Below are 13,111 nucleotides of genomic sequence, written 5' to 3'. Positions count from 1 at the left end.
TCATCAACATATCTGTATATGAACACGGTTGTCACATCTTTACATCATCCAATCATGTTTAATCATTAATATTGTAAAATGATGTCAGACACATTGGAAAGAATCTAATGAAAATAAAAGCAACATTCCCATTACTAATTTCACAGTAGATTTTTTGTGTGGCAATCTGTTACGTAAGCAGACTCAAGAGAAGGAGACTGAAGTTATTAGGGAGTTTATTGAGACAACAACTGAGCTAAGGTAGGGTAAAGGCGGGCATACACTGTGCGATGTCTGTGTGATTTCAGCAACGTACCTACTCACACTGAACGAGTAGATCGCATGCAATGTAAAGCCAAAGCTCAGGATTTATGTGCTCACACTATACTGTCTGAACGTGGAGCTGCGACTTCACTGCTCACACTATACGTGTGAAATATGCACGAATCAGCACGATAAACCCTTGTGTTGGGTTGCGCCTATAGACGATATCATGTATCCAGAGATATTGTCAAAACAAGCATCAGCTAACAATATCAAGATGATTTAGCATTTCCAAGTTATGTACTAAATTATTATTAGTATTATTGTATTATTATTATTATTATTAGTATTATTATTAGGGAAGGCCTAGGCTACTTTTATTATAAAATTGATAGGCTATTATAATTAAATTGCCACGCAATAATTTCAGTGAGGATAATAAAATATTACATAGAAGCTTACTCTTCCTTATTGAAAATTGTCTAAAACATTTAGGTCGATTACAATGAATTATAGGCATATAATTAATTATTAATAGTCTATAATATGTCTGAACACTGCAATAATTCATCAATGAAAATTAAAAACAACTTTATTTCAAAAACATTGTTTAACAAATTAATAAAAGAGGCAAAAGTGTACATCGCAGGTGGAAAACGTGGGTAATGGTTAACAAATTTTGCAATATGAACTGGGGGTAAGCAACCGTAATTTGTAGCTTGTTTGAACAACAGAACTTAAAGATCTCCCTCTTTTTTTTTTCTTTTTTTTTGCTGGAGACGAAATGGTTAAACTTCTGTTGTCGCGCAGGCGCAGTAAGGAAAAAAACACTGAGTTTAGGGCAAACGGTTCGTAGCTCTGCTTCAACTGTGCCATATAGTCATGAGGAGCGACCAAAATTTCTAACATGCCAGAAATTCATCCGACCATCCAATTGCCGGTCAGGAGAGGTTAATCGCCTCTCGTTTCCCCCTGTACACTGCACGAACACTGCACGACAAACGATGCACGACAAAGCTGAAAATCGGCCCGACCCGAAAAAGAGTCGCACGAGTCAGAATTCGTCTCAAAATCGGACGAAAATCGCACAGTGTATGCCCAGCTTAAGTAGTCCTCGTCATAAAAATGAGACCGTACAATGAACTGTGGTGAAGTGTGTGTCTAAATAGTGGCAGGAATGAGGGTGATTATGAGGTGCAGATGTGTGTGATTAGAACTAGGGGATTTAGAATTAGGGAGTGCACTGTGATTGGCTGGTGTGAGAGCCTGGCAGATCTGTAACACAATCATTATTTACCATATGAGACATTTTATACAATCTTACCTCAGAATCTCCAGTTTACAGTGAGGATCCTGCAGTAGATAAGAGAGCAGCTTGACTCCAGAATCTCCTACTTTATTCCTTGACAGATACAGTTTTCTCAGGTGTGAGGGGTTTGATCTCAGAGCTGAAGTCAGAGCAGCACAACTTTCATCTGTAACACCACAATTCCTCAACCTGTAGAGAACAATGACACTCTTCAGTCTCTCAGTTCAAGAAACACTGATATAAATGATATATAGGAATTTCTCCTCAACAGATTTATATATGAAAGCAGTTGTCACCTCTTCACGACATCCAATCATGTTTTTGACTTGTAAAACTATCAAAAGTAAAATGACTTCAGAAGCTTTGGAAAGAATCTAATGAAGATTAAACATCCTTTTCAGTTACTTGATGGTAAACTTTTTTGTATATATTATTTTTGTATATCATTGATTATTCACCACAGGAGAAAAACAGATGACAGTGAGACTTTTATAAAATCTTACCTCAGTATTTCCAGTTTACAGTGAGGATCCTGCAGTAGATCAGAGAGCAGCTTGACTCCAGAATCTCCTACTTTATTTCCAGTCAGATCCAGTTCTCTCAGGTGTGAGGGGTTTGATCTCAGAGCTGAAGTTAGAGCAGCACAACCTTCATCTGTAACACCACAATCACTCAACCTGTAGAGAACAATAGCCGCGTTTCCACTGTCGGGCCAGGGCCGGGCTAGGGCTAACAGCGAGCCCAGCCGGGCCAGTGGCCTCGGGCCTCAAGCACCGGGCTTGCGTTTCCACTGCCGGGCCATTAGCCCTGCAGCGCTGCCCTAAACCCCGCCCTTAACACGCCTTCCTGGATCAAACGTCATACAACCTCACCCATTTCAGCGGGAATTATGATGTTCATTCAGGCAGGAAGTTAGAAAACTTAGATTTTAAGAAGATAGCATGTATTAACTCACCGTCCGCGGCTGCCATAGTGTCCCGACTTGTCTCTCCACTAACAGAGGGACGGTGACCCAGCACACCGTCCATCAAGTCGAACCATGGAAAGTTCCTTCTCTGGGCACCGCTTTGTCCATTGTGCGTTTTAATCGCCTTGTACTGCGCCCACAACTTTTTAATTTTTTCCCGAACTTGAAGCGTTGTTCACTGAATGCTTAGCTTAGCAAGTTCAGCAACGATGTATTTTATAACGTCCTCGTTTCTGCACAGAGGAAGCTCCCGAAAAAAAAGTTGCTTTATTTTATGATAGTCCGGTATAAAGAGACGAGACGTGGGCTACTGACAGATAAAATAAAAACATGACTGTGATAGCCTTTATTTACATTTACATTTACATTTAGTCATTTAGCAGACGCCCTTATCCAAAGCAACTTACAAATTAGGACTAAGTTCAGCGAAGTCCTTTATGATTGGTCGGATTTCTTCAAGCGTATGTTTTTTTACTATGCGTATCTTCAAGCGTTTACTATGTTTACTATGGTAACGGTTAGCGCGCATAGTCTTTTGCATCACAAACACAAGGCATTCAAACATGAACGCGAGTTAAATTATTTTAAAAGTCTTTAATGGCAGAATCATCCGGCGCTGCCGTCTCCCGACTCAGGTGAACTCCGCCTCTGTTCGTAACCACTCCTCTAGCCCGAGCTGGCCCGCTCTGGCCCAAGGTATTCGACGGGCCAGAAATCCTGGCCGTTGGCCCTGAGTAAGCCCCGATCAAGCCCCGGAAGTGACAGTGGAAACGCGACTGGCCCTGGCACGCACTAGCACGGCCCGGCCCTGGCCCGACAGTGGAAACGCGGCTAATGACACTCTTCAGTCTCTCAGTTCAGGATCTACAGCTCAGATCAGCAGGAACTTCATAATCAGAGACTTACTCCACGGCACCATTTGATAAAAATTGCAAGAATATTCTATAACACTTTATTTAACAGTGTCCTTGTTACATATGTTACATGAACTTTCCATAGTAATAACAGGTAAATTATGCATAATTACACGTAACTAATCCTCAACCAAATCCTAATCCTACCCTTATCCTATACTAAGTACATGTGGTTGCTTAATATTACTCAGTACTTAAATATATAAGTTCACTGTAACAATGACACCTTAAAATAAAGTGTAACCGAATATTATTTTTTTATGCAAGTACCCAAAATCATCAACATATCTGTATATGAACACGGTTGTCACATCTTTACATCATCCAATCATGTTTAATCATTAATATTGTAAAATGATGTCAGACACATTGGAAAGAATCTAATGAAAATAAAAGCAACATTCTCATTAGTAATATCACAGTAGATTTTTTTGTATGGCAATCTATTATGGAAGCAGACTCAAGAGAAGGAGATTGAAGTTAATAGGGGGTTTATTGAGACAACAACTGAGGGGATGAACTAAAAGCAGGTAAGTGGAAAGTGCAATGATACTTTAGAGAGCGGGATGCTGGCAGTGAATAGTGTGTTTCTTCTGACGGGTGTGATGACTGGTAGATGATGCAGGGAAGGCTGGAACTCTGAACAACACTAGACTTGGAGACACAGAGGAGAATGGAGACGATACTGGAGAAGGGTCGCTGGAGATAACAGGTAGTAGTCACTGAGGCAGGCTAAGTAGTCCTCTTCATACAAACGAGACCGGACAATGAACTGTGGTGAATTGTGTGTGTCTAAATAGTGGCAGTCATGAGGGTGATTATGAGGTGCAGGTGTGTGTGATTAGCACTCAGGTGAGGGAGTGCGCTGTGATTGGCTGGTGTGAGAACCTGGCAGATCTGTAACACAATCGATTATTAACCATATGAGACATTTTATACAATCTTACCTCAGTATCTCCAGATCCTGCAGTAGATCTGAAAGCTGCTTGACTCCAGAATCTCCTACTTTATTCAATGTCAGACTCAGTTCTCTCAGGTGTGAGGGGTTTGATCTCAGAGCTGAAGTCAGAGCAGCACAACCTTCATCTGTAACACCACAATCCCTCAACCTGTAGAGAACAACTCTTCAGTCTCTCAGTTCAGGAAACACTGATATAAAGGATATTATGAATTTCTCATTTTACAGTATTCATTAGGTACAAAAGCACATGCTAAACTCATAAATATGATCATGTTTTATCAGTGTAATGACTGTTGTCAGAGTAACTTACTGAACTGATCTGGATTCTTTAACCACCGGCAGCAACTTCAGAAGAACTTCATCTGCTGTATTCCGTGCTCCAATAAACAGATTTAGATTAAATACATCCATATTCTGCTCTGATGTCAGCAACACATAAACCAGAGCTGACCACTGTGAAGAGGAGAGTTGGGTTCCTCCTATTTCTCCAGATTTCAGATAACGTTGGATCTCCTGCATCAGTGAATCATCACCCAGTTCATTCAGACAGTGGAACAGATTGATGGATCTCTCTGGAGAGAGATTCTCCCTGATCTTCTGTTTGATGTACTGAACTGCTTTCTCTTTGTTGTAGAAGCAGCTTCCAGTCTGTGTCAGTAGTTCTCGTAAGAGAGTCTGATTGGACTTCAATGAGAGACCCAGAAGGAAACGCAGGAAAAGGTCCAGATGTCCATTCTTACTCTGTAAAGCCTCATCCACAGCTCTCTGATGCAGCTCAGATAATGAATGATATTTCTTCTGGTTTAAGATTTTAGAAAATAAACTTTGTTTGGTTTTGTCAAACACATTTCTGTTCTTATTTGTAAGGTAAATGTGTGCATATAGAGCTGCTAGATGTTCCTGGATGCTCAGATGATCAAAGCAGAAGACTTTACCCTGATACAAGCCCAACTCCTCTCTGAAGATCTGAGTGCACAATCCTGAGTAAACTGATGCTTCTGTCACATCAATGCCACACCCTCTCAGGTCTTCCTCATAGAAGATCAGGTTGCCTTTCACAAGCTGCTGGAAAGCCAGTTTCCCCAATTTGAGAATCATGTCTTCATCTTTCACTCTCTTCTCATAGTCCTTCTCATGTTTGATGTTGCTCTGAATGATCAGGAAGTGTGTGTACATTTGAGTGAGAGTCTTGGGAATCTCTCCTCTCTCTGCTTCACTCAACATCTCCTCTAGAACAGTGGCTGAGATCCAGCAGAACACTGGGATGTGGCACATGATGTGGAGGCTCCTCGAGGACTTCAGGTGTGTGATGATTGTATTGGCCAGACTCTGATCACTGATTCTCTTCCTGAAGTATTCCTCCTTCTGTGGCTCATTGAAGCCTCGTACCTCAGTCACTCGATGGACACACTCAGAGGGGACGAGATCCGCTGCTGCTGGTCTGGAGGTGATCCAGATGAGAGCAGATGGAAGCAGATTCCCCTCAATGAGGTTCATCAGTAGCTCGTCCACTGAGGCTGATTCAGATATATTACACAGTTTCTCTTCGCTCTTAAAGTTCAGAGACAGACAACACTCATCCAGACCATCAAAGATGAACAACACTTTATATTCATCACTGGATATTTCCATTTCTTTTGTTTCAGGGAAAAAGACATGTAGAAGATCTGAAAGACTGAGTGTTTTGTCCTTCATCAAGTTGATCTCTCTGAAAAGAAGTGGAAATATGAGCTGGACGTCCTGATTCTCTTTCCCTTCAGCCCAGTCCACAATGAACTTCTGCACAGAGACTGTTTTTCCAATGCCAGCGACTCCCTTTGTCAGCACAGTTCTGATGGGTTTGTCTTGTCCAGGTAAAGGTCTAAAGATGTCATTGCATTTGATCGGTGTGTCCTCTGTTTCTGCTCTCCTGGATTGTGTCTCGATCTGTCTCACCTCATGCTCATTATTGATCTCTCCACTTTCACTCTCTGTGATGTAGAGCTCTGTGTAGATCTCATTCAGGAGTTTTGGGTTTCCCTACTTTGCTGTTCCTTCATACAGACACTGAAACCTCTTCAGCAGGTTTGATTTACATGTGCTTTGGACCAGTTGAGAATCACGACTGAAAGAATAAATTATTAGATTACAACAAATTAGTAAAAGTGATAGTGAAATATCTTTATGTCTAGACAGAAATGTTGTACCTCAGATTAGATGACATGTGTCTTCCCCTAAATGTTCCTCGAGTGTCTATAGACTGTTCACTAATTATTGACAAACACGGAGAGAACAGAGACAATACAACAGAGTCTAGAAAACAGAGGCAAAAATTCATATAGTGTTCATATAGAGCCAGGTAGAGGGGCGCCAATGAGCGCCTCAACGCTCCTGTTAACACTTTAACATAACTTTAATAATAAAATAATTTTAGTAAATGGACTGCATTTATATAGCACTTTCACAGACCTATGGCCACCAAAGCGCTTTACATAGCCTCACATTCACACACTGACGGCGGTGTCAGCCATGCAAGGCACCATTCAGCTCGTCGGGAGCATTTTCAATTCGTCGATTTGTAGACAACCTACATGAACCACTGAGCCACTGCCGTGGAAGTTGAGGGTTGAGTGTTTAAGTAGTAAAGGGGAATTAGTAAAATGGTCAGAAATGGCCCTGTCTGTATTTAATGTTTTAATCATGTAATTGAAGTGTTCGTCTGCTGTCTGTGTGAAGACACAAGAGATCGTTCTGACACTGATAACAGCGGCAACACACACTCACCACCAGAATGAAATTAACACAAACTAATGAAATTAATACTCTTGCAAGTCAACTGGAGATGTTTCGTTTGTATCAGGTACATCCGTGCTGCGAGATGTTTCAAAAAGTGTTGGGGACAATATCAACCCTGGCAAAGAGTGGTGGGCACATGTCCCACATGTCCAACTCGCAAATTACGCCTATGTTTGTTGCATTATATGCCAAACGGTGACAGTTTAAAAATGTGACTCTGAAGCAGAAACTGTCATGTCTATTTTTTCCAAAGTTTACATGCATGTAACTCATGAAGATCTATCTATCTATGAAATGTTGAACCTCAGATCAGTTGTGATGTGTGTTTTCCCTCAAATTTCATTGGCTCTGTCATAGATGCGTCACTCTTAATGGACACACAGCTGGACTCCGGTGAGATTGATTTCTCCTTCTGATTTTGACTTCAATAGAATAGAAACAAAAGAACAGAGACAAGAATTCTTAATTATATTACAAGTACATGTAGATAAACCTGTGTCTTTCGTCACTCGTGACGTTGCATGTGACGGTGATCCGGAAGCTATAAAAGGACATTGGAACATAGCCGCACCAGCTTTCTGTCTTCAGCAAGCGTTCTGTGTGACTGTATTGTCTTATTTGGTGTTGTCTGTCTATCTCAATATATATGGCGAATATAGAGAAACGACTCAGGCGGTGTGCGTCCCCTTGCCCACGCTATTTGAGCGAGGATGACACGCACTCGTTCTGTGTTTTTTTGTCTGGGAGTGGAGCATGCACGGGCAGTGCTCGAGGGCGCTGTCTGTGCAAACTGTTTTCAGTTACCCATGCAAAAGCTCTGCTCCCGTTTGAGCCTGTTCGATCAATTAGAACAGGCTCGCGTTCCCAGTGCATCAGGTCCCACGTCTGTTGAGGCAGCACGCCGCTTGTACTCATGGGATTCGCACGTGGGGCTGACATATAATACTGAGACGGTTGTGACCCTTTCTCAGTATTTATTAACCAGCTCCACTGGTCTCGCGCACGGTTCAGAAGCCCGCGCTGCGGCTTCTTCTGACCGTGTTAAAGACACGGCATTTGATTTATCTAGCTCCGAGGAGTTAGTTAAATACCAAATCACGTGGATAGGGGGATTCGCCACCCCATATTCCCGTTATTGAGGAGTTGCTGGAGGTTGTAACCAGGGCAGTGGCTAAATTAAAGGTTGAATGGCCATTTAATAAGCAGGAAGTGACTAAGAAAAATAAAATGGAAAATGAGCGCTTCCTGGAGACCCAGTCACAATCTTCGTGTCAGAGCCTTCCCTTTTTCACTGATCTCCATACTGAGGTATCGAGATCATGGAAAAATCCATGTTCATCTCAATTATTTTCCCCTCATGTATATATTTACTTATCCATTAGGGAATCTAATGAGAATGGTTATGAGGTGATGCCTCGGGTTGAGGAATATTTTGTGAAATATTTTCTCCCCGACATTGCGTCACTCCTGATAGCTCAGACACTTCCCTCCAAATCTCGTACATCGAATTTGTTAGGGAAAGCATATATGGTAGTGGGTCAAGCCGGTGCATGCCTACACACGATGGGGTTATTACAGGCATACCAGGCTGACCTCCTCAAAGAGTTGGATGATAACTGGGAGGTCTCACTTGACGGTATTACTGAATTTCGGAATTTCGGAATTACTGAATTTTCGGGAGTTAGGCCTTATTTTGGATCTCAAGGTAATGGATCAACCTCTGAGGGGGTTCAGATTCAAGATACCGACTGTCAGTCAGACCAGCTCCGAGGACTGGTCTGTCGTGATAGATCCACAAGCTCCTTAACTCCTCGTTCCCTTCTAACCCCATCACAGGAAGTTTCCGAGATCCGCTTTTGGGGGAAAAGCGCATCGGTTCCAGACTCTTCCAGTCGGCCTAGCCTTATCCCTTCGCACCTTCACTAAATGTATGGATGCGGCCCTTGCTCCATTGAGACTTCAGGGGGTCCGTATCTTAAATTATATAGATGACTGGCTCATTTTGGCTCAGTCGAAAGAACTAGCAATTTAACATTGAGATGTTGTTTTGCGTCATCTGAGGTGCTTGGGGTTGAGACTCAATATGAAGAAAAGTTCCTTAACTCCTCTTCAGAGGACTACGTTCCTGGGAGTAGAGTGGGACTCAGTCACAATGCGGGCACAATTGTCTCCTGCTTGTATAAATACTATCTTAAACACAATGAATATTAGGTTAAGCCAGGCCATCACTGTCAAACACTTTCAAAGAGTTTTGGGTCGTATGGCTGCAGCTTCCACAGTAGTTCCTTTTGGTCTGCTCCATATGAGGGCTTTTCAGTGGTGGCTCAGGACCAAGGGGTTTTCTCCTCTGGGAAACCCCTTTCGCATGGTCAGAGTTACACGCAGATGCCTTCGTTCTCTCGTCATGTGGAAGAAACCATGGTTCCTGTCTCAGGGCCCGGTTCTGGGAGCACCATGTCAGAGGAAGACTTTGATTACGGATGTGTCCCTCACGGGCTGGGGTGCGGTTATGGAGGGCCGTTACACCCGAGGTACTTGGAAGGACCATCATCTCTCATGGCATATTAATTGCTGGAGATGTTGGCTGTATTTTTTGCCCTGAGGCACTTCCTTGTGGACCTCAGAGGCCATCATGTTCTTGTTAGGACAGACAATATGTCAGTGGTCACTTATATCAACCGTCAAGGAGGTTTGAGATCTCACCCTCTTTGTAGAGTGGCGCATCAAATTCTTCTTTGGTCCCAGGATAAATTTCTCTCTGTTAGATCTATTTATATTCCTGGGGTTGATCATTTGGGAGCAGACATCCTGTCGAGGCAGGGGCTGAGGCCCGGGGAACGGCGGCTCCACCCTGAAGTGGTTGAGCTTATATGGAGAGAGTTTGTCCGGGCGGAGGTTGACCTGTTCGCTTCTCATGAGAACTCTCATTGCCCGCTCTCGTACTCTCTCTCAAATCCAGCTCCTTTGGGCTTGGATGCCATGGTACAGATGTGGCCGAGGTCATGTCTGTATGCTTTTCCCCCGATCGCTCTGCTCCCTGAGGTTCTAGAAAGGGTCAGGAGGTACGGTGTGAGATTACTCCTTGTAGCTCCGTACTGGCCAGCCCGAATTTGGTTTTCGGACCTTATTAGTCTCTTGGAGAGTCCTCCATGGCAAATCCCTATTAGTAGAGATCTTCTTCTCAGGACGGTGGTACAATATTTCATCCACGGCCGGAGTGATGGAGACTATGGGTCTAGCCCCTGAGGGGGACCAACCCATAAATAGGTTGCCCTTTCCACTGAGGTGGTCAGGTCATCCACTCTAGAACCCCACTCTACTAGGAACTAAAAATGTAAAGTTAGGGATGGCATTGAACCTAGTTAATTACTGCCCACTGGCTTCAGTACTGGTGTTCCATCCTGTTCTCTAACAGGATCTCCCGTTCATGCTTAGGGCCTCTGTGGTGGCCTCGGTGCCCTCCGCAAGCCTCTAAGGGTGGACATGTAGGGACATTCCCACTAAAACTCCATGTTCCTGTAGATTGGAGGATGAATCCTGTCATCCAGCCTATTGGCATCAGGCTGATGGGTTATCCCTGGCACCCATCATGTCCTGTGGGTGAAATACATGAGTATATATAAGAATCTATTGAGTCTGCTTCCTGCTCGTCTTACTCCCTGGAAGAGTGGTTGTGCTGCCCCCTCTTACTTGCTAGCGTGGGAGCCACTCTACATTATTTTTGCCCGGTACTGAGGTGCCTGTAGGCAATATCATGATTCTTCAGGTATTCCATCCTCCATCGCATGTGTCGGATGGTCAAGGTCTTAGCCTTGGAGGTTCCTATGTTAGGCCTCGGGCTGGGAGGAGTCAATCCATCTAGTGATGTATCAAGGGTTAGGAGCTATTCCCCTTTATCAATTAGACAGTTGGTTATCTGCAGAAACCACTCATATATTAAGTACAAGGTGTGCTTTTGCCTTCACCTCTTATCTAATACTTTCTACTGTCTGGGGTTAACATCCATGAGGTCAGTCGAGCCTCCGGCTCCAGACCTCCCCTTCTTACACCAAATCTTATGACAAGCTAGTTGGATCTGCCCTCTACTCATTTCTATCGTCCGTGAGTGTGCCAGATGCTTTACACCATATTATTATATAATTTATATATATAGCGTATTTCTCTCAGTGTGGCGGCGTGGGTATTCGTTCCCCAAAGCGTCGAGTACGATGCAGCGGGAGTTCCCTTATGAAAGGGAACGCCTCTGGTTACTATTGTAACCCTCGTTCCCTGAGTAGAGAACGAGACACTGCATCCCTCGGCCACACTTTTCGCGCTCATGAGAACGACTTGCTTCGACCGTTCAAAAGCTAATGCGGCTATGTTCCGATGTCCTTTTATAGCTTCCGGATCGCCGTCACATGCAACGTCACGAGTGACACAGCACCAATCAAGATTGGAGTAGTTCCACTACAGACTTCAGACGCATCATGCTGAAGGCATTCCCCAAAGCGTCGAGTACGATGCAGCGTCTCGTTCCCTACTCAGGGGTCAGTAGATGTTAGTGAAACATCAGGACTGAAGCTCTGGATCAGCTGTGAGAGGAGACCTGATCCTGTGCTCGACTCCTGCTATTGCAGAGCTTTATAATAGTGTGAGTCACTGAGTTATACATGCTTACACAATATCATCACCTATTTCTGTATTTTGATAATAAGTGGATATTTGCCAAATGATGCCATACATGTATTTTTTTGTTTTCTGTGGTCTCTCTGTCTGTCTAAACGCAAATGTTGTACCTCAGATCAGTTGATGTGTGTTTTCCCTCAAATTTCATTGGCTCTGCCATGGACGCGTCACTCTTCATGGACACACAGCTGGACTCCGGTGAGATTGATCTTTCACCCTCACATTGACTTTAATACAACAACAGAATAGAAATAGTTATAGTTATATAATAAATAATAATATAAATAATATAGTTATTCTCTACCAGAACCAATATGGTTGATTTTACATGAAAATAAATTCCACATGAGAACGTTGTCTTTTAACTCTTTCCCCGCCAGCTTTTTTTTTTTTTAAGTTACCACCCACCGCCAATGTTTTTGACCATTTTCACAACATTTTCATAGCCCCAGAATTTTTTTTTTGTATGAATATCTGAACATGCAATATATCAAAAGAAAGAACAGACCCTTTCCCTTTAAACAACAACAAAAACAGTTTTATTCTAGCTTCATATATTCCATTAGGCAAAGGTAAGCGACCGCTTTGAGCCCCCAAAAGTCAAGGGCCCCCTAAAAATTATTTTTATATACAAGATGCGTAATAATACTGTTATAACCTGTTTAAATGAGAGTCACAAAATGCCAAGGCCCCGCCCACTAATGCTGATAGACCCCGCCCTCAGTGATCTGAGCACAGTCCACCATTTTCTACATTCTGGAGCAGCTGTAGTGATGAGAAAAATGCCCCAGTTCCCTACTAAGAAAGCCAGGTGTGATGTTGTTGGATGTAAGAGTGAGCATCAGACTCTTCATTTACTCCCGGCAACTGAGCCACTGGCGAATCTGCCCCTCAAGTTACCTCAAATCATTAATGTCTGCGGCTGCGCTAATCATATTACACCAGACTGCTTTGTGAACAAGAGTTAATACAAAGCAGTTTTCTTCTTAATTTTTGAAGGCATATATGTGGTTCAATTCAATAAATGTATTTTGTTTTCCTCTATTAAAATAAATGGATAGAACAAACCTGTCTGAGAGTCTTTTTTTACAAAGTTTGCATGTATGCAACTCGAGAAGATCTATCTATCTATGAAATGTTTGATCATAGGTACTAAACCTATGCGCGTAAACTCGACAATCGATTACTGTGGACTTCGACCGAAAACAGGATGTAAATACAGGTATGTGCGCTGGCTGAATAAACATCATTTTTTATATATTTCTTTCACATCT

General features: G+C 42.9%; 1 protein-coding gene and 1 long non-coding RNA gene across 2 annotated transcripts in view; one reads left to right on the top strand and one right to left on the bottom strand.

Annotated features, from left to right (window-relative positions):
• The window catches only part of LOC309511314 (uncharacterized protein), an 85,701-nt gene that overhangs the window by 52,007 nt on the left and 20,583 nt on the right, over positions 1-13,111 (bottom strand). Inside the window, exons 10-12 of the mRNA XM_082186419.1 lie at positions 4,381-4,542; positions 2,056-2,229; positions 1,568-1,741 (exon numbers count right to left, since the gene is read on the bottom strand). Of these exons, the coding sequence (XP_082042545.1) occupies positions 1,568-1,741; positions 2,056-2,229; positions 4,381-4,542 (510 nt within the window). The remainder of the gene's footprint in view (positions 1-1,567; positions 1,742-2,055; positions 2,230-4,380; positions 4,543-13,111) is intronic.
• LOC309511442 lies at positions 11,953-12,226 on the top strand. The gene is made up of 2 exons (XR_014210624.1): positions 11,953-12,097; positions 12,131-12,226. It is a non-coding gene; the product is annotated as an uncharacterized lncRNA (long non-coding RNA).

Source organism: Leuciscus leuciscus (assembly GCF_965113295.1).
Source record: "Leuciscus leuciscus genome assembly, chromosome: 12".
NCBI classification, from domain to species: Eukaryota; Metazoa; Chordata; class Actinopteri; order Cypriniformes; family Leuciscidae; genus Leuciscus; species Leuciscus leuciscus.
Note: the sequence above shows the minus strand (reverse complement) of the source record. Positions and strands in the feature narration are given on the sequence as shown.